Below are 25011 nucleotides of genomic sequence, written 5' to 3'. Positions count from 1 at the left end.
AGAACACTTGGATAAAAAAGGGTGTTTCCTAAGGGTAAGGGGTTGCTGTGGGAAATGTTTTTATATGACAGTTCTGGCAACTTCTTATCTCTGCTTGTAAAGATAGCAAAAGGAGGCTGCCAGAATGTTGCAGCCTATCAATGGCTGTGAATTATCTTGAAACATTTTCAAAACATTCATGATGTTTTCCCCTGAGAATGGTTCAGAATCAGCCTGAAACAATATAGAAGCAACTGCATTTTCTATTTCCAGGTAGTTCTTTATTCATAATGATCATAAAATATGGAAATCCAATTCAATTCACCAAAACGTAAAAACCTTACCCCTGTGGGATGGAAACATAAGTGATGTAGCACACTAAACATCTGCTCTTGTTAAATATTTAACATAAAACTCTGTATTGGGTTATTATCAAGGAATGGGGTTTGAGACTCCAGATTTGATGATGGTGACTTTCTTAACTGGATATAGATCGAGTTGTCAATGCATGCAAGTATTATTGAGACAAAAATATATAAAAAAAATTGCTTGTTTGATGTGAACCTGTTCAAGTGAGGCCCAGGTTCCTGGCATGGAACAAACAACTGGAAAAAAATATATTGTGCCACATCAGTGTGTGATCTACTAAATATAAACAAAGATGTGTGCCAGTGTTTATCTGATTCCCTCTCTTATGTATATTACGTTGAATGCCATCAAACTGGAGTATAGCTGAATTCTCTGTTCAGGGGGTAGCTATGCATCTGGGAGTCTCCCCGCAGTATCTGGGTCTGTCATTACAGGGTGATGAACCTTTTTCCCTGTATTTCTGAAATGTGTCTGGATATTGGTGTTTTTTTCATAGCTTATTTTCTTTGTTATGGGGAGGTAGTGCCTGTGATCATTTTGGAGGATTTTACTGTGTGATAGTTGGGATTTAATTGTTGTGGTGAAGTGGTATCTTATCAAATAAGTGATTGTAACTGTGTGGATTCTACCTAACCACCATCAATTCAATCAGATGACTAGTTGTCAGTAATTAAAAGTTTAAAAAAATAACATGGCAGTTTGAAATGGTGATATTTATGGTTGTGTTTAATTGTATGGCATTCTGTCAGCACTTTACCTGGTACAATTATATAATATCCTACCTATTAAATGCCTTTTGAAATGATGATATTGTGTTGTGTTTAAATTTATGGCATTCTGTCAGCACTTTACATTGATATACAATATCCTACCTTGTAAATGCATTGTTTGCACAACGTAAGTAACTGACATACAAATAGAAGCAAAGGTTTTAAAAGAGTTTTAAAAATAGCAATCAAAACAATATACTTGTAAAATGATATATATTCTTATGTATTTTAGATGAGGTTGGGGCTGATTTGATGTCGATGCCCCCTCCCCCTCCCCCGTCCTACCAGAACTATGTCAACAACAACACACCCCAGGTATGTACACATGCCTTATGCGATTTTCATCAACTAGCATTGAGAGGGGAAACAATACAACAGGTTTTTCATTAATGTATTTTTTCTTATTCATAATATTATATTCATGGGGTCAATGTCATAAGGTCCTAAGCGATTTTATAACATAGCTTTTTGATACATGCTGGCTTTAACCCCACAAATAATGCTAGGAGATATAGACCATGTTCTTCTTGCTATTTGAACCCACATGTACATAAAGGTTTGTGACAGTCATTATTACTAGTCTTCCATATTAAACTCTATAATGATTCGCCACTGAATCAGAATAGTTGCCACATAGTTTGTAAACTGTCTTGTTCAGATTTGGTGATGCTTGTTGCTACCTTAAAAGTAGGGATGCAAAGAAAGGCGAAATGGATATTTGAAAATTCGGTAATTCTTTCGATCAAATAATCGAATATCTGATTACCAAAATGACTCTTTCATCGTAAAGTTCTAGTAAACTTTTATTATTTGATAAAGTAATAACCGGCGCTTTTTTACCCTTTTTTGTCCAAACCGGTACAATGGACGGACCTTGATTTTTCCCATAATTACGCCTCTGAAATTCCCCATTTCAGAAAAAATCCCAACATCAAGCAATGCATTCTAAACAAACAAAAAACATAAAATTGAATTATTTCACTTCCCCTGCTATAAACAATATAAATTAAGATCAGCAAAGATCGTAAATTCTGGTTGAGTGAAGTTATGATTTAAAAGTTTAATAGTGTATGAAGTCTGCCAGGTCTGAAACTGTAAGGACTTGAGGGGAAACTGGCTGGTGATTTATTCACAATATCATCAAGTTCCCTGTTAGAGGCAAGGAGACTATTGATTAGGTCTGGTCCATAAGTAAATAGGGTATTTATATTGCGAATGGTAACTTCATTAGCAGATAATAATGCTTTTGTCTTTTGTGCCCTGAAGCTTGCAGATAGAAATAGCCTTTTTTTCAGATCTTTGCCTAAGGCTGTCTTATTTTCATTGGATGGAGATTTAGTATCTTGTCTTAGTGTGAAAGTGTGAATAACAACTAAATACATTGTTATAACGAGGGGTGAAAGCGAAAAGGTTCTATCTGCTTCTTTATTTAATGTCTCTTAGAACCTTTTCGCTTTCACCCCTCGATTTATTATGCATGCAGAGTTGTAGTAGGTTTATTCGGTAAAAAGACATGAACATTACATGGCACGTCATAATGCAGACAAATTATAACATATCATTATCAATGCATAGACAATAGAAACCATGAAATGCACACACAATACCAAGGATGACACAAAAAAGAGAAAAATGATTTTCACTTATTTCCATTGTGGTCCTTGAAAAATTGGTGGCAGTAACCATGGAATAGTCATGTAGTTTAGCAAAATTGTTAAGTACAAGGATAATATATCTAGACAAGTTATAATCTTATATCACAGATAATTAATTGCATAAATTATATCACAGAACTCATTAACATTATTAAACTGCATTCATGGCCTATGTATTGTAACAGAAGACTTGAGATCATAATGTATGGAATAAAAAAATGCCATTCAAAATGGCAATACTGTAAAGCAATATTAATATCACAATGAGATATGATAAGATATAAGGAAATACGTGTGAATAAGAACCCTACATGCTAATAAAAATGAAATTATTATGATAGCTAAAAATAAAAATTTATTCTATTAATATCACAATGAGATATGATAAGATATAAAGAAATACGTATGAATAAGAACCCTACATGCTAATAAAAATGAAATTAGTATGATAGCTAAATATAAAAATTTAAAATGATCTTTAAGACTGTAATAGGTACTGTTTGATGGCAGACTTGAAATGGTTAGGTTTTGAAATATTCCTTATATTTTGAGGAAGACTATTCCACAAATTTATGCCATTATTTGTGAATTTCTTTGCCCCAAAACTGCCAACCTTAGGCTTGGAGAAACGACCAGTGTTAACAAAGGTAAAACTATCCGCAAAATGATCAGACACTGGCTGAGCTACCTTATTAGACCTTTTACAGCAACCATGCACATCACTTAGCGGTTTAAAATGTTCACTAAGATACTCAGGGGCAAGGCCATTCTTTACCTTATGGACATGACAAAGCATAATTTGCTCTACCCTTTTTGACACGGGTAGCCAACCTAAACTTAGAAATTGCTCTTGACCAACATGAGACATGTTATCCATCTTTAAAACAAACCTGATCATCTCATTTTGGGTAGTCTGGAGTTTATTTTTAAGTGACTGGGTAAGACCTGGATACCAAAAGGAACAAGCATAGTCATAGTGGCACTGTATAAGGGACATAACCAAGAGTTTTCTAGTGTGCATATTTAAGAATTTACTTTTTCTGTATAAGAACTTCAACCTGGAGTTTGCCTTACTAATAACTGACTTGGCTATGGACTCACCAGCCAGACTCTGATCTATCATATCATTAACATAAATTAGAAATAGAAGAGGGCCAAGGATGGAACCCTGAGGGACACCACATGTGACAGTGGCCTCTGAGGACAATGTGCCAGATACGTTGACAATCTGATGGTGATCTGAGAGATAGGATTGAAACCATCTAACAGCGTCAGCATGGAGACCTATAGCCTCAAGTTTCGTCAGTAAAATACCATGATTGACCGTATCGAAGGCCTTCTGAAGGTCAAGTAGAACCATTCCAACCATTTTACCTTCATCCATCTTAAAACGAATGTAATCAGATAAATGGGTAAGACATGTGTCTGTGGAGAAGCCACGCCTAAAACCGGATTGGTAGCTGTAGAGAAGTTGTTTATCATTTAAATAACCTTCTACCTGATCATATATGACCCTTTCAAATATCTTTGAAACAATACTTAAAACTGAAACAGGCCTGTAGTTCCCAACCTCAGTCTTGTCACTTTTCTTATAAAAGGGAATAACCCTGGCAGACTTGAGGTCATCAGGTACAGACCCCTGGATAATGGACAAGTTCACAACATGAGTGAGGGGACAAGATATGATAGAAGCACTATCCCTAACAAACCTAGCAGGAATGCCATCTAAACCTGTAGCCTTATTTGCACTCAGTTTATCTAAATGTTTTAAAACTTTATTTTCAGACACAATAGCAAATGAGAAGCTATTATGATTAACACCTTTATCAATATAATATTTGCTAACAAAACCTTTACCATACTTATTCAAGCTTATTGGAAGTTTTTCAACAAGTTTAGAAGCAACTGTAGTATAAAATAAGTTAAACTTTTCAGCAACTGTAAGCTTATTAAAAGAAATCTGTGTAAGCTTATTAAAAGAAATCTGTTCACTCCTCTTGTTTCCAAGGGCCCAAGGGTCACCATGCCCACTATCCTTGTTTTCCAGGGCCACAGTGTCACCATGCCCACTATCCTTGTTTCCAAGGGTCACCATGCCCACTATCCTTGTTTCCAAGGGCCTAAGGGTCACCATGCCCACTATCCTTGTTTCCAAGGGCCTAAGGGTCACCATGCCCACTGTCCTTGTTTCCAAGGGCCTAAGGGTCACCGTGCCCACTATCCTTGTGTCCAAGGGCCTAAGGGTCACCATGCCCACTGTCCTTGTTTCAATGGTCCCATCATCACCATGCCCACTATCCTTGTTTTCCAGGGCCACAGTGTCACCATGCCCACTGTCCTTGTTTCCAAGGGCCCTAGGGTCACCATGCCCACTATCCTTGATTCAATGGAGCCCATCATCACCATGCCCATCCTTGTTTTTCAGGGCCACATGGTCACCATGCTTATTGCCCTTGTTTCCAGGGGCCCCTCTGTCTTTGATTCAATGAAGCCCAAGGGTCACCATGCCCACTATCCTTGTTTCCAGGGGCCAAAGGGTCACCATGCTTATTGTCCTTGTTTTCAGGGGCCCAAGGGTCACCATGTCCACTATCCTTGTTTCCAGAGGCCCAAGGGTCACCATGCCCACCACCTTGTCTCCAGGGGCCTAAGGGTCACCATGCCCACAATCCTTGTTTCCAGGGGCCTAAGGGTCCCCTTGCCCACCACCTTGTTTCCAGGGGCCTAAGGGTCACCATGCCCACCACCTTGTTTCCAGGGGCCTAAGGGTCACCATGCCCACCACCTTGTTTCCAGGGGCCCAAGGGTCCCCATGCCCACCACCTTGTTTCCAGGGGCCTAAGGGTCACCATGCCCACAATCCTTGTTTCCAGGGGCCTAAGGGTCACCATGCCCACCACCTTGTTTCCAGGGGCCTAATGGTCCCCATGCCCACCACCTTGTTTCCAGGGGCCTAAGGGTCCCCATGCCCACCACCTTGTTTCCAGGGACCTAAGGGTCACCATGCCCACCACCTTGTTTCCAGGGCCCTAAGGGTCACCATGCCCACCACCTTGTTTCCAGGGGCCTAAGGACCACCATGCCCACCACCTTGTTTCCAGGGGCCCAATGGTCCCATGATGCCCACCACCTTGTTTCCAGGGGCCTAAGGGTCACCATGCCCACCACCTTGTTTCCAGGGGCCCAAGGGTCCCCATGCCAACCACCTTGTTTCCAGGGGCCCAAGGGTCCCCATGCCCACCACCTTGTTTCTAGGGGCCTAAGGGTCACCATGCCCACAATCCTTGTTTCCAGGGGCCCAAGGGTCACCATGCCCACTATCATTGTTTTCCAGGGCCACATGTTCGCCATGCTCATTGCCCTTGTTTCCAGGGCCCCACTGTCTTTGATTCAATGGAGCCCAGCCCATTGTCCTCGTTTACATGTAGCCCTGGTCTTAATGCCCACTGACCTTGTTTCGAGGCGCCCAGGTTCACCACATTCACTGTTCTTGTTTCCAGTGGGCCCAGGTTCACCACATCCACTTTTTTACCAGTGGGCCCAGGGTAGTCTTAATCACTGTACCCGTTTCTAGGGGCCAGGTCCACCACATCCACTGTACTTGTTTCCAAGGGACTCAGGGTCATCATGTTAGTTGAGAACCAATATGGTTTATCAGATTTCTTATGCTTAAGCTGATAAGATAATTTAGAAATCAGTGGTTGGTGGATAAGTTGAAGTCAAAAAATACAGAGATCAGACCTTGATACCCAGAAACTTGTCCCCTTACCTTTGTTACTTATGACAGGTTTTCCATCACTTTTCTGTTATGGCCCTAAAATGGGGTTTCTTGTTTATAAACCTTTTGGCTTATTTCACAATTGTTTAAGAAACAATTACTGTAGCGGCAGAAATATTCTTGAATATTATGAGGTTTCTATTCTTTGTAATATTGTATTACATGTGCTATGTGGGACATTCGAAATATTGCCGTACATGTGACTGTGATTGATGGCAGGGGAGGATTTGCCTTGGTTAATATTTACCATCTTATGTTTAATAATGAGAAGAACATGGGTAAATATAGCATGAAAATTCTGATGAGGAAATCTTTCCTCAAACACTCACTTAATGACATATTCATGCACTAAATGAGGATTCCAGAACTATAAAGATCTCTGTGAGATATTAGTGTTCATGTAAGTTGTTCAAGTCTGATTTCTAATGTAGTTTAAAGACTAAGTGTGATATTGACATCCCATTAATTTTGCTCCCTAGATTTCTCAAAATTGTTTTGAATCTGTAAAGGTTTTGGAACCTATAAAGAATTGTAGACATCATTGAGAAAATGAAAAATGAACTCATTTGGTCTATCTGGTGGTCAAATGGTGTGGTGGTCAAATGGTATGACTGGTGGTCAAATGGTCTGACTGGTGGTCAAAGGGTCTGCCTTATGGTCAAACAGTCAGTCTGGTGGTCAAACAGTCCGTCTGGTGGTCAAATGGTCTGTCTGGTGGTCAAACAGTCTGTCTGGTGGTCAAACGGTCTGCCTGGAGGTCAAACAGTCTGCCTGGTGGTCAAACAGTCTGCCTGGTGGTCAAACAGTCTGCCTGGTGGTCAAACAGTCTGTCTGGTGGTCAAATGGTCTGCCTGGAGGTCAAACAGTCTGCCTGGTGGTCAAACAGTCTGACTGGTGGTCAAACAGTCTGTCTGGTGGTCAAATGGTCTGCCTGGAGGTCAAACAGTCTGACTGGTGGTCAAACAGTCTGTCTGGTGGTCAAATGGTCTGTCTCAGGCGGTCAAACAGCCCGTCTGGTGACCAAACAGTCCATCTGGTTGTCAAACAGTCTATCTGGTAGTAAAACAGAGCCTATAGAGCAAAAATAAAAGTCTAATGAGTATATCGGTTAGGGTGGTTTCCCTCTTTTTTCAATATCTTAATACAGATATTTTTCCTGATGGCCTGTGGAGTATCAGCTGCCTGCTGGGTAATAGCTCTTGGCAAGTAACATTGTGAATGAGGTCACAGAGCAAACACTACACCAGATTTGTATTTTGTCAGAAACTAATGTTGAATGTTTATTTTTATAACTGATAATTTGTGTACTGAGCTTGGCACAAGGTGGTGAGGTGAATGGAACAAGAGAGACCTTCTGTGCTCCATACACATTGCCCATCTTATCTGAATCCAAAGCAAATGTTTCCATACAGGCAGCAGTTCTTAATCCAAAATATTTTGATAAAAATGTCCTGCATGCAAAATCACTGAGCCTTCAGTTGACAGGGGAGCCAGATATTGGATAGCTGCAAAGAGGGCATTTCCAATAAATTTCACTCAAATCAATGATTATCTGTCAAATATATATTGTGAGGCCTGTTAGAAGTGTTGAAGATTGGCTGTAATTCTGTTTGATGAAATGTGGGTTGGATCCTTAGAATTGGAAGCTGTAAATCAACACCCAATTGATTGCCACAGAGAAAATCAGATTACAGCTGACCTGGTTTGGTTCCAATTAAAGTTTATGGTAGGATTGTGATGCTGTTATAGACGTTGTCTTTTAGACTTATGTTTCTGTCACCTGATTAGCAGAGTAGACACATTGTGACATAGGAATCATGTTGTCTGGCATAAGCAAGGGAAACTGCTCACTTTTAGTTCCACTCTCTAACAAAAGTATTTGTTATCCAAATGTTACCAAACCTGGTGACATTTGTCATTATATCTCGACTTAATTCAACAACAGCCAGATCACTTAGTTAAGTATGGAGTTGTGTTCCTTGAATTGTCAATATTTTACTAATTTAACTTTGTCCACTCTCATCTTGGAGTATTTCTTATCCATTCTTTACCAAAGTGGGTGACAATGTTTCTGGGCATAATATCTCGACTGAGTTAGATCAAAATCAGATGGCATTTTACCAATTTTACTTTGTCCTCCCTTTCTTAAGCATTTTGTATCCAATCTAAGCAAAACTTGGTTACTAAGTTTGATTAACAGCCTAATCCCAATATAAACTGTACAGTTATGGTTCTTGAATATCAAAATTTTACCAAGTTCTCTTTCACTTGGTGGTCACTTTTGCTGGAAAAAGAAACAGTTTATGCCCAGTAACTTGATCTGTTTTACAATCTGGGATGTAACCTGCTGATTTGTTCCTAGTTTGTGGCATGCACTCTAGCAGACCATGGAGGAGTAATAATGGAGCCACCTGTTATCCCAGTATATATACATGTACATACCCTCATTCCTGCCAACACTCTATGGTATTCATACTCACCTGGATGATGGCTCCTGCATCTGAGATTCTCTTATCATTCTGTTATAAGGTGTGTCAAGCATACCTTTTGATTATTAGCTTTGTCAAAAAATTACTTTGTTTTGAGAATTATTTCTCTTCAAAGCTCAATGACTAATCTCTGTACTATCTTGAACATACATTGGCTGAGCTGTTGCTTTTACTTTATTTGTATTCAAATGTTTGATTAAGATAAAATAGTTCAGAGAAATATTGGATTTCATCTTATAACCAATATTTAAGTATGGAATATGAGATGTATTGAACTATTGGTTAAGGCTTGATTTTGTCACGGTACTACAGAATCATAAGTACTTTCCAGGGAAATTGACTTTGTTATGTTTGCGAATACACAACTTAAAGGGGACAATGTTTTCTTTCTTGTGAAAGTGTAAATATAGATGTAATAAGACCATAAATTTTGGAGAGTTTGGCTCAGCAATTGCCACAATAACTCCTAACTGAACTGGATCCTGAGTCATAACCAAGTCATAATCATGAAAAAGATTGTGTTGATACCCTAAAGAGTTTATGTGGCATTCACCATCAGAAATACTGCTATTGATTGTATCCATGGAAACAATTTATAACAGACCAAATTTTTGGAAAATACAGAATACAGAAATACAGAAATGATTTCAAGGCATCAAGTGTTGGTCTGTTTGTCTCCATACTCCCAGGCACTACTCTGACATTAGAGCTCTTGCATTGATGGGGTTATGTGATGGTCTGTATGTCTCCATACTGGTGGGGTTATGTGATGGTCTGTATGTCTCCATACTGGCGGGGTTATGTGATGGTCTGTATGTCTCCATACTAGCTGGGTTATGTGATGGTCTGTAAGGCTCCATACTGGCGGGGTTATGTGATGGTCTGTAAGGCTCCATACTGGCGGGGCTATGTGATGGTCTGTATGTCTCCATACTGGCGGGGTTATGTGATGGTCTGTAAGGCTCCATACTGGCGGGGTTATGTGGTGGTCTGAATGTCTCCCTACTGCCTGGGTTATGTGATGGTCTGTAAGGCTCCATACTGGCGGGGCTATGTGATGGTCTGTATGTCTCCATACTGGCGGGGTTATGTGGTGGTCTGAATGTCTCCCTACTGCCTGGGTTATGTGATGGTCTGTAAGACTCCATACTGGCGGGGTTATGTGATGGTCTGTATGTCTCCATACTGGCGGGGTTATGTGATGGTCTGTATGTCTCCATACTGGTGGGGTTATGTGATGGTCTGTATGTCTCCATACTGGCGGGGTTATGTGATGGTCTGTATGTCTCCATACTGGCGGGGTTATGTGATGGTCTGTATGTCTTCATACTGGCGGGGTTATGTGATGGTCTGCATGTCTACATACTGGCGGGGCTATGTGATGGTCTGTATGTCTCCATACTGGCGAGGCTATGTGATGGTCTGTATGTCTCCATACTGGCGGGGCTATGTGATGGTCTGTATGTCTCCATACTGGCGGGGCTATGTGATGGTCTGCATGTCTACATACTGGCGGGGCTATGTGATGGTCTGTATGTCTCCATACTGGCGGGGCTATGTGATGGTCTGTAAGGCTCCATACTGCCTGGGTTATGTGATGGTCTGTAAGGCTACATACTGCCAGGGCTATGTGATGGTCTGTAAGGCTACATACTGCCGGGGCTATGTGATGGTCTGTATGTGTCCCTACTGCCGGAGTTTTGTGATGGTCTGAATGTCTACCTACTGCTGGGGTTATGTGATGGTCTGTATGTCTCCCTACTGCAGGGGTTATGTGATGGTCTGTATGTCTCCATATTGCCTGGGCTATGTGATGGTCTGTATGTCTCCCTATTGATGGGGTTATGTGATGGTCTGCATGTCTCCCTACTGCTGGGGTTATGTAATGGTCTGTATGTCTTCCTATTGCTGGGGTTATGTGATGGTCTGTATGTCTCCCTACTGCTGGGGTTATGTGATGGTCTGTATGTCTCCCTATTGCCAGGGTGATGTGATGGTCTGCATGTCTCCGTACTGCTGGGGTTATGTGATGGTCTGCATGTCTCCCTATTGCCAGGGTTATGTAATGGTCTGCATGTCTCCCTATTGCCTGGGTTATGTGAGTCTGCATGTCCCCCTACTGCTGGGGTTATGTGATGGTCTGCTTGTCTCCCTACTGCCGGGGATATGTGATGGTCTGCATGTCTCCCTTCTGCTGGGTTTATGTGATGGTCTGTATGTCTCCCTATTACCGGGGTTATGTGATGGTCTGCATGTCTCCCTACTGCTGGGGTTATGTGATGGTCTGCATGTCTCCCTACTGCTTGGGTTATGTGATGGTCAGCATGTCTCCCTACTGCTGGGGTTATGTGATGGTCTGCATGTCTCCATACTGCCGGAGCTATGTGATGGTCTGCATGTCTCTTTACTGCTAGGGGTTATGTGATGGTCAGCATGTCTCCCTACTGCTGGGGTTATGTGATGGTCTGTATATTTCCCTTCTGCTGGGGTTATGTGATGGTCTGCATGTCTCCCTATTGCTGGGGTTATGTGATGGTCGGTATGTCTCCCGAATGCTGGGTTATGTGATGGTCTGTATGTCTCCCTATTTCCGGGGCCATGTGATGGTCTGTATGTCTCCCTACTGCTGGGGTTATGTGATGGTCTGCATGACTCCCTATTGCCGGGGCTATGTGATGGTCTGTTTGTCTCCCTATTTTCGGGGCTATGTGATGGTCTGTATGTCTCCCTATTGCCTGGGTTATTGATGATCTGTATGTCTCCCTTCTGCTGGGGTTAAATATTGTGATGGTCCGTATGTCTCCCTATTGCCAGGGTTATGTGATGGTATGTCAATGTCTCCCTATTGCCAGGGTTATGTGATGGTCTGTCAATGTCTCCCTACTGCTGGGGTTATGTGATGGTCTGTATATCTCCCTACTGCTGGGGTTATGTGATGGTCTGTATATCTCCCTATTGCCTGGGTTATGTGATGGTCTGTATGTCTCCCTATTGCCTGGGTTATGTGATGGTCTGTCAATATCTCCCTATTGCCTGGGTTATGTGATGGTCTGCATGTCTCCCTACTGTCTGGGTTATGTGATGGTATGTATATCTCCCTACTGCTGGGGTTATGTGATGGTCTGTATGTCTCCCTACTGCCTGGGTTATGTGATGGTCTGCATGTCTTCCTATTGATGGGGTTATGTGATGGTCTGTATGTCTCCCTATTGATGGGGTTATGTAATGGTCTGTATGTCTCCCTACTGCTGGGGTTATGTGATGGTCTGTATGTCTCCCTACTGCTGGGGTTATGTGATGGTCTGTATGTCTCCCTACTGCCTGGGTTATGTGATGGTCTGTATGTCTTCCTATTGATGGGGTTATGTGATGGTCTGTATATCTCCCTATTGCCTGGGTTATGTGATGGTCTGTATGTCTCCCTATTGCCTGGGTTATATGATGGTCTGTATGTCTCCCTACTGCCTGGGTTATGTGATGGTCTTTATATCTCCCTATTGCCTGGGTTATGTGATGGTCTGTATGTCTCCCTATTGCCTGGGTTATGTGATGGTCTGTATGTCTCCCTACTGCCTGAATATTACTAAGCTGCTGTTGGGTGACTAACATGACTGCTGGTGGGCTATTTTAAACTGACATGACTGTTGGTGGGTAACAAGCATGACTGCTGGTGGGTATCTGACTTGACTGATGGTGAATAGATGACATGACTGCTGGTGGGTTACTAACACGACTGCTGGAGGGTAACTGAGATAACTGTTTGTGGGTAACTAACATGACTGCTGGTGGGTAACTGAGATAGCTGTTGGTAGGTAACAAGCATGACTGCTGGTGGGTATCTGACATGACTGCTGATGGATAACTAACATGACTGCTGGTGGGTAACTGAGATAACTGTTGGTTGGCTTGACTGTGACAAGGATAACAAATCCCTCCATCATTTTTACTGTTCTATTTGATTACATCATACATTTAGCTGACTTCATGTGCTATTGGTTTCAGGCAGTGGTGAATGGGAAGATGCAAGTAAACCACGTGGGTGACCACCTGTATGTGGATAATGTTGAGCCCGCATATCAGAACAGCTGGGATGCCCGGTCAGCAAGCCCTGCGGGCAGCAACCGTAACAGCTCTGCCAGCACTGACAGTGGCCGGGGACTCTCCACCAACTACCTCGATCCTAAGGTAAGAAACTTACTGTGTACCAAGTGGGTCTGGAGGTTGTGTTTATTTAGTTCAAAATCTTAAGTTAAATACGATTAAAATTTAGTTTAAAAAATGGAACGCATGATTCATTGTTATGCTTCTGATAACAATAGCGATGTATGGTTGTCTATTGTAAAGACTTTATAGTGTATGAAAACCATTTTCCTCCACAGTTGATGCTCTTGATTCAATACACTTCAGTTTAGAGCATAATGTCATCTTGCATGATCCATTGTTTTGCAAAATATCTAAGAGCATAAAGGATATTTATTGGAAAGGAACCTTCAACAGAAGTGCAATCACTCAGAACTTTGTATGAAGCCTTCTGACTGATAGCAGACAAGTGGCCCATTTCACATACATAAAAAATGGAGAATGTCTTTAATGGCACTTGATCTCACCTATGGTAATATATGTCTTACTATGAGAAGGCCAGTGGTCATCTTTGAAGGCTCCATTGTGACAGAATATCTTGAATCAAGTCTTGGATTGCTATTCAATCCGATAAGATAGTGGAACGAAAATCATTCACCACAACCTTATCCTCATGCCAGATATTGGCTCTACAAGCAGCCAATATGTCCTGTTAAATTATAGTTTGCCTATTTTGTCTTCTAGAATGTAATGTTTGTAGACTTAAACTTTCAGGATTTGTCCAGGCATCTGTCTCTGTTTAGCATGTATTTCATGTTTTATTGGATACTGTGTTCAACTTGTGTGGACTACATCACAGATTGCCAGTTATAGACTGTTATATTGTTGAGGAGAGTTCTGATAGCCACACAAATGGGATAAGCATCATGCTCTGATTGGATTTGTGGGACTTAATGTTACAGCTTGTACAAGAGTTTAATAATGTTACATTATAGGATACTACAGCTGGTACAAGTCTTAATGTTACATAGGATATTACAGCTTGTATAAGTCGTATTGTAACAGAGAATAATACAGCTGGTAAATGTATGCATTTGTGGAACTTGATGTAACATTATAAGGATACCACAGCTGGTACATGTTTGGATTTGTGGGACTTTATGTAACATAGGTAACTACAGCTGGTACAAGTCTTTATGTAACATAGGATACTACAGCTGGTACAAATCTTAATGTAACATAGGATACTACAGCTGGTTTATGTATGAATTCATGGGACTTAATGTAGCTACAGCTATTGCAAGTTTCACAGATTCTTGCATTGGATTGAATTAATGAGACCTGAAGTGTTTGAGCTAACAGTTATAAACCTACCTGTTGATTCCAGGTAAAAATGCAGCACAGTATTTAGTGATCTTTGATAATTGATTTCTTTACATAATCATTCTCACACATGTTTGTCAGGATTTACTTAATTGCACAAGGAACATAATTATTCTAGGACATGTATAACATGAGTTTAGTTGTGCCTTTGTTACATGGTGCAACAGTGTCTGTGTACAATGACATGGAGATCCTTGTAAATCTGCAAGCCTTGTGTATAACAACACCGGTGAAGCTGTAAAGGTGCAGAATTTCTTCTCATCTGTCAATCAGCCGGAAGTTTCCTCAATGTTTGTGTTTTATAATTTCATGATGAATATTGATTTCTGCATGCAGCTGTAAGTGGTAAAATGGAAATTGTGCAACCTTAAAATGTGCTGGTAATATTAGTGATTAATTGTGTGATGAATGAAACCAATTATTATTCTGATTTAAATGAATCATGCGAGTAATGAAAATTTCATTGTAATGGTCAACTGAGATATAACAGATTGGAAAAATGTAATGCCAGTATATAACATTTTACACTTTACATTTATTCATAATAGTTGTAGTTTGAGAGTGTTTCTTTTGTTTTTGTCTACACATAATCCCCTATACTGGAACAGTAATATATAGGTGGAGCTTAACTGTTCAGAAACTAGCTTATGGATAAATTACAATGTTATTGTCTTATACTAAACAATTGCTACTGAACGTTGTCCTTGACAACAAGGTACAGAACAATTACGTCACCTACTTTCCCTAAAGAGCTAATAAATCATTCGAAAAAACTTGGGTTGCTGGTGCAGTAACCATTACAAAATTTGTATGTGTCGAGGTTGATGTAATACATGTATTATATAAAGGTAATTTAACTTGAGTGTCCTCTGATTATCATGTAGAAGGAATAAGTATGAGAAGGAAACAAAAGGAAACACTCGAACATGGTACACATTGTAAACAATGATCATTTCCTCTTGGTGTATACCATTTATTTCTTGTCACAATGTTGAAGACAATCGACCACTTTTCTGACATCAAAAGAGCTGTTCATAAATATTTTCTGCCATAATTAGACAGTTTAAGGCCTATTTCTGATTATTGAGTGCTGGTGTTTACTGAACACTTGAAGTTCTTGTCCTACTGGGGCATGCAGACAGAAATGTCATGCTTCCTATGATAATGCTATATTGTGAACTTATAACATGGCTGTGATAATAATACAATTATACCCTATTAAATTACCAAGCTTTTTCGTTTGATGTTTTAAGTGTGGTATTAATGAGTTAGACCCTATCATTCTGGTACACATGAACATTGGGAATTAATGATGTAGTCCTGAAGTGCCTTAAGTCTGTACCAGCCCTATCGATGGGAGCTTAAAGAAGCGTGGATGTATATTTGTTTCATGGTGCTTTTTAACAATCTAGAATGTGTTCCGTTCCTATGATTTCGGTTATGTCAATAATAATATTTTTAAAAGAGACATTGCATGAGCACAAATGTATTTGCTTTTATAACATGTATTTGGGTCCTTCTCCATGTTTAGTGAGTAGGTTCTATAATACTGTTAAGACCATAAAACCATGTAACCCAACTTTAATGGTAATGATGGTTCTATGTTCTTGTAATTATTGTTATGTAGGTCCCTCTTAATGTTGTCACAAACATCATGCATAATGAGAGGACTATATACACTAGTTTGTTCATGCATAGTTGAACCAGAACAGCCCTTGGTTGTTTAACTTCTCCAGAAACACTGATATCATGCATTTTAAGATATAGAGGAGGATGCCAGCTATCATTATTTCATTAATTACCTACATGGATGTAAGGGAAGATTGTTCATATAGATAAGCACTCATTTAAATAACCTTGTGTACAGTTGTATAACATTTGGTTACTGAGGGTTATTTTTTGGATAGATGTGCCATTTAGAGGAGGTGTAAATTTTGTTTCAAAATGTTCACAGCAGAATAGGATTACTAACTTCAGTTAGGCGATACTTCCCAGGTTAGTTGAACATTAGAGCTTTACTTTGCATGTTAGTTGGAGGTAAAGATTGAATTGAATTTGTTGGGGGTTTACTCAGGGCTTTACCTCGCCTTTAGTAAGAGTTTCAAGGCTTTTATTCGTAGGTTAGTTGAAGGCTAGCACTTCACTTTGCAGGTTAGTCAGTGGTTCAAGGCTTTACTTCGCAGGTTAGTCAGTGTTTCATGGCTTCACTTATAGGTTAATCAGAGAGTCAAGGCTTCACTTCAAAGGTTAGTCAGTGGTTCAAGGCTTTACTCTACAGGTTAATCAGAGAGTATAGGCTTACAAGTTATTTAGTGGTTCAAGGCTTTACCTCGCAGGTTAGTCAGAGTCAAGGCTTTACCTCACAGGTAAGTCAGTTGTTCAAGGTTTTACCTCGCAGGTTAGTCAGTGGTTCAAGGCTTTACCTCACAGGTTAGTCAGAGGTTCAAGGTTTTACCTCACAGGTTAGTCAGAGGTTCATGGCTTTATCTCACAGGTAAGTCAGTGGTTCAAGGTTTTACCTCACAGGTTAGTCAGTGGTTCAAGGCTTTACCACACAGGTTAGTAAGTGGTTCCATGCTTAACTTCACAGGTAAATCAGAGAGTATAGGCTTTACCTCGCAGGTTATTCAGTGGTTCAAGGCTTTACCTCGCAGGTTAGTCAGAGAGTCAAGGCTATACCTCATAGGTGAGTCAGTGGTTCAAGGTTTTACCTTGCAGGTTAGTCAGTGGTTCAAGGCTTTACCTTGTAGGTTAGTCAGAGGTTCATGGCTTTATCTCACAGGTAAGTCAGTGGTTCAAGGTTTTACCTCACAGGTTAGTCAGTGGTTCGAGGCTTTACCACACAGGTTAGTAAGTGGTTCCATGCTTAACTTCACAGGTAAATCAGAGAGTATAGGCTTTACCTCGCAGGTTATTCAGTGGTTCAAGGCTTTACCTCGCAGGTTAGTCAGAGAGTCAAGGCTATACCTCATAGGTGAGTCAGTGGTTCAAGGTTTTACCTTGTAGGTTAGTCAGTGGTTCAAGGCTTTACCTTGTAGGTTAGTCAGTGGTTCAAGATTTTACCTCACAGGTTAGTCAGTGGTTCAAGGCTTTACCTCACAGGTTAGTCAGTGGTTCATGGCTTTACCTCACAGGTTAGTCAGTGGTTCAAGATTTTACCTCGCAGGTTAGTCAGTGGTTCAAGGCTATACCTCACAGGTTAATCAGAGAGTCAAGGCTTTACTTCGCCATTTGTAGGGGTTCAAGGCTTTACTTAACTGTTAGTCAGAGGTTCAAGGCTTTACTTCGCCGTTTGTCAGGGGTTCAAGGCTCTTTACTTTGCAGGTTAGACTGAGGTTTATTCCTGTCTTAGCTGTTTGGGGTTGTAGTTGCAGTGAGACATTAGACCATGATATGACAGTGATCCAGTCTTATTTTAAAAGAATAGTGCAGTGTATGAAGTTGCTTATACCACTGAACTACAAAAAAGAGATTTTTTGTATGCAGGAAAGTGGATCAGTTCAATCTTACAGATAAAGGTTTGTATAATGAGCATTGCTTGAAATTGATTTTACTGATTATAAACACAGATATCCTCTCCTGCCAAATATCTGGATTTTAAATACACAAATGCCAGTGTTTTGATAATGGGTTCTACTACATGTATTTCTGTTCTTCTTGTATAGAATACACATCCACAGTATTATAGTATTTTATAGTAACACCTATACCAGTTGTCTGCTTCAGAGTTATGACAAAAGCAAGTGTTCCCTTTATTTTTGAAAATTTCTCTTAAAACTTCATTCAGCAAATGATTTCCCCTGATGTGTTGTAATGATGTTCCTGTGATGTCTTTGAAGAGATAACGCAGCCTGTGGGAAATTCCGAAATATTGTGCAATATTCTTGGCATTACTGTGCATACAATTTCATCATGAATTTAATATCAACTGTAGCCAAATTCTGTTAGTGTTTTAGAGATCATCTCAGTTTTTGTGGCAATTTGTGGTGCTGAAGAGCTAAATAATATACAATATATGAAGACATGGGTGATAGTATGTTTTTAAAAACCTGTGTGCACTTTCAGTATTCTTGCTGTTTCACTATACATGGATTCAGAATTATAGCATATTTTTAAGTACAGCCAGAAATCCAGTTAATGCAAATAAGGTTATAAACATGACCCATTTTATCAAATATTGGAGATATTTCTGGAGAATTAGATCTGAGGGAAACCAAAAACTATTGACTTCCAGGACTGGACACTGAAACATTCCTGTCTCTAATAGCTTTTATTGAACAACAAATATTATCATGGACTTAGCCAGTTAGATGAAATACTGATTTTCTACATAACTGGATACTATTGAAGTATCTTAATATTTCGTTATTTGTTTATATTTTGTGTAAAAGTGTTCAGTTTTTATACCCCCCAAAACAAAGTTTGGGGGGGTATACTGGAATCGGGTTGTCCGTCTGTCCGTCCGTTTTTTTTTTGTCCGGGATTCATCTTTGTCGTTATTGAACAAATCTTTTTCAAACTTTCAGATATTAATGGCCATGATGTAAACTTGCGCCTCTGTGAAATTGGTACGGGTCACATGACCCTGACCAGAGTTATCTCCCCTTGATGTGTTAAAGTAGGCAAAATAAGCCCTCTCCGGGATTCATCTTTGTTATTGTTCAACAAATCTTTATCAAACTTTCAGAAATTAATGGCCATGTTGTAAACTTTCGCCTCTGTGAATTTGGTACAGGTCACATGACCCTGACTGGAGTTATCTCCCCTTGATGTGTTAAAGTAGGCAAAATAAGCCCTGTCCGGGATTCATCTTTGTTATTATTCAACAAATCTTTATCAAACTTTCAGAAATTAATGGCCATGTTGTAAACTTTCGCCTCTGTGAATTTGGTACAGGTCACATGACCCTGACTGGAGTTATCTCCCCTTGTAGGCAAAATTAGCTTTGTCCGGCCTAACTCCAGGGCAAACAACCTAGACATGGAGGGGTGGGGGGTATTCGTTAGCCTATGGCTTACAGTTCTAGTTTTAAAATCAGATGGACTGAGTAGTATTTACATATTTGCTCAGGTAATATGGCTTTAGATAAAAATAGGTTATGGTGTGAAAGATAACAATATGATAATTATTATACATCAAATTTTTGTGAAATAATTATTACACCAACATAGGACATAAGTATGGTGCTATTGTGTTTTCAGGGTCACCACAACTATGTGAACGTGCATGTGAGCAACCAGTATCGGCTGTCGGGGACGAGTTACGAGTCTGGGGTATCCTCCCGCCAGAGCTACCACAGCACGTCCAGCTCGAGCGTGGGCAGCCTCGACCGTCTGGAGGAGAGCGGGTACTCCAGCCAGGTCAACGTGGCCGAACTCTTCCAGGCTGGTCTGCCGGTAAGTTACTACTGCTTAAATTGTTCCTTTCTGCTATTGATTAAAATTACAGTATAATATAAGGTGCAGCTGGTCAATGTTTTTGGCTTTTATCAAGTGTACAAATATAACCAAGACAATACGATGACATTTCTCAAATATCAAACTGTTCATGTTAGTACTGCATAGACTAACCAATCACAACTTGAAACTGTATGGAAATAATACAGCTCCAATTTGTAGGGAGTTGGTCATGAAATCTAAGAGGTACTTGAGGTGTGGAGGTGTTCTGTCTGATGTTGGTGTCTGTCACCATAGTAACAACCCCACCCAGTAGATAACACTGCCCACATTATCTAATTGTAATAGATGAACAATGTCTAAGTCACTTAAAAATGATGACTTGAGTTATGTAATATGAATTTAAAAAATAAGTCTTTCTTGTAATGGTATTTTTTTTATATACTTGAAGCTGGCTATTTAATTAGCATGTTGGTCTGAAATATAACATCTTCTTTACTGTAAGAAGCCTCCATTTGTCAATGATGTGACTGCAGTTCTAACATACATGTGTTGGTTTTCAGGACCATGAAGTTCTGCGTGCATGGTTACGTGACCTGAATTATGAGGAATATTACCAGAACTTCATGTCCGCGGGCTACGACATGGCGACCATCACGCACATGACACCCCAGGACCTCACAGCAATCGGCATCTCAAAGCCAGGACACAGAAAAAAATTAAAGGCCGAGATTGCCAGGCTTAACATAAATGACGGCATCCCTGACTTCAAACCCGTATGTGCACTGCAAACTGTTGTTTGATAAATATTTGATATTATTAAACAACAATTTATGACATCTAGAATTTTAATAGACATAAACATCTGCATTTTTGGGGTTAAATATTTAAAAGGACCTGTATTGTTTTTCTAACCCATTTATCTGTTTTTAGAATGATCTGCATGATTGGTTGAGGATGTTGAACCTGGAGCAGTATTACAGCACACTGGCCAATCAGGGCTATGATAACATTGACTATGTGACGGACATCACATGGGAGGACCTGGAAGAGATAGGCATACAGAGGCTAGGTTGGTAACACGTTGTAATGTGAACTCTATCTTGTAAAGGATTTAAACAGTATAGGTATATGCAAGTATAATGTAAATGATATACTTTTTTTTACCTTTTTCTTGACAGCATTTTATAAAAAAAACTCATGTCATTATTTCTCATAAATAAAATGTTCCTATTCCAGTTGTTTTTTCTGACAATGTAATCAGACAGTTTCCCATTACTTTGGAAATCTTCCAGTACAATATGCATTAGCCATATCATAAATATTCATTGCCCAATGCTACAGGTCACCAGAAGAAGATAATGCTTGCCATTGATCGTCTCAAGAGGATTGTGTCTGTCTCCAAGCGTCTGTCCACAATGGACGGTACAAACCGAGACTCTGTGGAGGTGCTGGAGCCGGCAGTGGCATGTGTGCGCTGGTCCGGGGAGCGCTCCTCCCCTCCTCCCCCTGCCCCACCCCAGTACAATGAGCTTCCTCCCTACCTCAAACCTCGACGCTCATCTTCCGGTAAGTCATATTCCAGCTCTACAATAGGGTTCAAGTGAAATACAAGTGAAATACATATATATTTATCAATTCTTGAGTATTCAGTGAAATGTCTCATTCAGACAGGTTCAATCACATAACCTTTAATTATCTTATACTATTTTATCAACTTAGTTAATAGTATATTATTGCAATCTCATATATCATTTCTAAAACTAAGAATGAAAACTACTGGTATATAAATATGGACACATTTATTTGTATGTTTTAGTGAGTTTTCGTTAAACTTACTGTTATATCCCCCAGGTGACAGTTTGAGCACAAACTCCAGTGGGGAAATGAAGTCCATGAACCAGCCCCTGGAGTCAGAATACGCCAACACCAGCAGTCTACAGTCCAAAGCTCCTGCCGTGGTTCCCATCCAGGTTTGGCTAATTACTTAAGCAAACTTTGCATTTATATAATTAATTTAACACGTTTGGATAGCAACTAACACCATATTGAAATGTGAACAATGTCAGTAAATGGTACAATCATTTGATTGTGTTATGAATACATTACATTCCTTTATTCCAGGTGAAGCGCTCTATGTCCCAGTCCACCCCTAACAGTGTGAGTGAGCGGGAGCCCGGCAGCCATCCTAAGATGTGCCAGTCCTTCCACATGCCGCCTGACCGCACCTCCGACTACTCCGACCGGGAAAACACGCCCACTGGAGACGACATGAACATCGTGTCACCTGCATCTGGTGTCGCTGTGGCTCCACTGGTCGCAGCCAAGCCTAAACCTGTAGCCATGATTGTAGCCAAGTGTAAACATTCTAGTCGAGAAGGGTCACCAGATATCATTGATATAGAAAAACATGAAGCTGAGAAAAATCTGGATGGATACAAAAGTCCTGTTCAAAACCTGGAAGGATTTAAGTATCCACTTTCCACGGGTAATGGGAGCTTAAAGAGGAGAACCAGTGATAATATTTATGATGTTCCCCAGTTGGGGCCTCCCCGCACTGTCCAGAACTATGTCAACTACCCTCCCATGTCCATGTCTGGGGCTTTGCCCATGTCCGGGCACCAGGTACAACCCAGGATAGGTAGCCCGCTGCACGTGACGACGGGGTTCAACTATCCCCAGCAGGCAGGCTCCCCCCGGGCCTCTCAGCAGAACTCCCCAGGAGGACGGGCGAAGAAAGCCCCACCTCCCCCACCAAAGAGGACAGCATCCATCAAATCCATGGAGACTGTAAATAAAAACATGGGAGGAGTGAATCAAGGTCTAAGTACGATGTCAAGTAGTGGAGCGATGACATCAGTGCTGTCCCCTCCCCCCATTCAACAGAAACCTCAGATTGCCCAGGCACAGTCTCAGGCCTTTGTGAACTGTGTCCAGAGCCTCTCTGAGAGGTTTGGCAAGAAGAGTGAGGACACAGGGGATGGTGTGTGTTCTGACGGGGAGGACATGGCCTCTGCTCCGCCTGTAGCCATGGAAATTATAGAACCAAAGATTTCAAACTATGGCCTCCTGGGTAAAAATGACAAAGCTACATCAGGGGAATATATGTTACAGCAAAGACTCAAGAGGGAAAGCACCTCAAGTGCTAATTCAGGAAATAACTCTGTTGAAAGTGCTTTTGGTGTGAAATTACGTCAAGCCCAAAGTGAGTCTCAGTCACAAACACATGCAGATGAGAACTCAAACTTTAGTAGTCAGCCAAACCAGCCAGATAAAGGTCTGCCTCAAGAAAGTGTTCAAAACAATGGGATTAGTTCACAGAGTGCTCAAAATTGTGTTCAGATAAGTAATCCAAATACAGACAGTGGATTTACCAAAACTAGGCCAAGTGATGAACCTGAGACACATAGAAAGGACTCAACAGGTAGTGGTCGTAGTGTGGATCTGAGTGCTTCCACATCCAGTTTAGACTCAAACACATTACCATTTGCCAATGAGAATGTAGGAACCATTAAACAGCGGGCTCAGCAAGCTAAACCTTCTCTAGTCATGTTTATGGAGCATGGTGACGTGTCCCAGGATGGGGAAAGCCTTGAAAGAGGGGACACTGTGTTCGTGGACAACACTGACACAATGAAGCGGGCCCCGTGTAAGGTCCCAAAACCCCAGCAGCCTTCTGTACAGCAGCTACAGGGTCAACAACCGCCCGTGATGCCAAAACCCCAGACTTATCAACAGTCAGCCAGTGCCATTGGTGCCCATACTGCTGTGTCTCCCCAGCAGCCCCAGGCTCCTGGGAGCCCCCCGTCCTCCATTTCCAGGGTGGGGCCAGGCTCCCCACCCCCACAGCAGCACTACAATGCCAGTGTGACCGCCTCATATGTGCCAACAGCTCAGTCCAGTCTGCAGAACAAAGGTGAGGCTCATTGTATACATTAGCTTTCTTGTGTTCAAATCAAAACTGGTTTATTATTTAATTATTGCAAAAGTCTAAATTATTTTTGAAATTAATGTTATTTGAAAATGAGTCACTATATGTGCATTCATGAAATGAATCAAATGAATGTAGTTAAGGAAAATGCTGTATGCTATTTACCACCATCATTATGAGGACATTTATACACGAATATGCTTAAAAATGTAGGAAATTAAAACTGATATTTGATGATATCAGATAAAATTGTCCAAATGGTATATTTTATTGCCATTGTACATGAGTCTGTTGTATATTTTATAAGGTATGGTGAAACCAGCCTGCCCTCAAAAACCCAGGCCAAAGCCAGCTGTGTCGCCTAAACCACAGCCTAAACTGTAAGTAACTATACAAAACTGTGCAACTGGATGATATTAGTGCACATGTACTATAGTGGTAGGACATTATTTGTGTGATACTTTGGGAAAGTAACGGGAAACATGCTTTGGTGTGTGTTTCGGTTGAAGACTTTCACATATAATTGAACAAATATGGTTATGTTACATGTAGCTGTGTAAACCTAGGAAGTTAAAAATGAGAGCGTGCCTTATATGTATGACTTCACCTTGAATGTGTTTGGAATGCAGGGTTAGATGGAGGGATATGTAGATTTGCGACATGCTTTTGTTTCTTTTGAGACCTTGACTTCATATAATTGTATTTAATTTCGGCCAAAAAGGTGACACATGTACAGTTTTTTCTGATAAGAAAATATTTCAACAACATCTGATCTGCAGGATTATATGCCGAATCTAATGAGACAACTTATGAAACTTTATAAGAATAGTTTGGAAATAACTAGAAAGCTTCGGAAAAAAAATGTTTGATTATTCATATATTAAAGGAAAAGTTGTTCATTCGTAGTTTGAACAGATAGATGTACATGCAACTCTATATATTTTAATGCATTTTTATAGGTAAAAAATATAAATAATATAAAATGTATTAACAAACTCTTTCTCATACTTTCAATGTTCATAATTATCAAGCAGAAACCGTTTGTGTACAACTTTTCTGTTGACGAGAAAACAAAGAAGTTTCACTAAAATATGTTTTAATAATTCCATAGTGAGATATATATATATATATAATTTATTCAGCAAATATTGCAAACTGCGTGGGTTTCCCAGTCATTGCAT

The 25011-nt window shown here is 40.4% G+C and overlaps 1 protein-coding gene across 6 annotated transcripts in view; it reads left to right on the top strand.

The window, feature by feature from the left end:
- The window catches only part of LOC128225264 (caskin-2-like), a 91407-nt gene that overhangs the window by 63117 nt on the left and 3279 nt on the right, over nucleotides 1-25011 (top strand). For all 6 annotated transcript variants that reach the window (XM_052935373.1, XM_052935372.1, XM_052935371.1 and 3 more), the window contains 9 exons: nucleotides 1351-1433; nucleotides 13043-13225; nucleotides 19705-19899; nucleotides 20463-20675; nucleotides 20833-20971; nucleotides 21244-21468; nucleotides 21754-21872; nucleotides 22024-23815; nucleotides 24138-24210. In XM_052935373.1, coding sequence (XP_052791333.1) covers nucleotides 1351-1433; nucleotides 13043-13225; nucleotides 19705-19899; nucleotides 20463-20675; nucleotides 20833-20971; nucleotides 21244-21468; nucleotides 21754-21872; nucleotides 22024-23815; nucleotides 24138-24210 — 3022 coding nt within the window. The remainder of the gene's footprint in view (nucleotides 1-1350; nucleotides 1434-13042; nucleotides 13226-19704; nucleotides 19900-20462; nucleotides 20676-20832; nucleotides 20972-21243; nucleotides 21469-21753; nucleotides 21873-22023; nucleotides 23816-24137; nucleotides 24211-25011) is intronic.

The sequence above is a fragment of the Mya arenaria genome, chromosome 2 (assembly GCF_026914265.1).
Source record: "Mya arenaria isolate MELC-2E11 chromosome 2, ASM2691426v1".
Taxonomy (NCBI): Eukaryota; Metazoa; Mollusca; class Bivalvia; order Myida; family Myidae; genus Mya; species Mya arenaria.
This window is presented reverse-complemented; position numbering and strand designations above follow the sequence as displayed.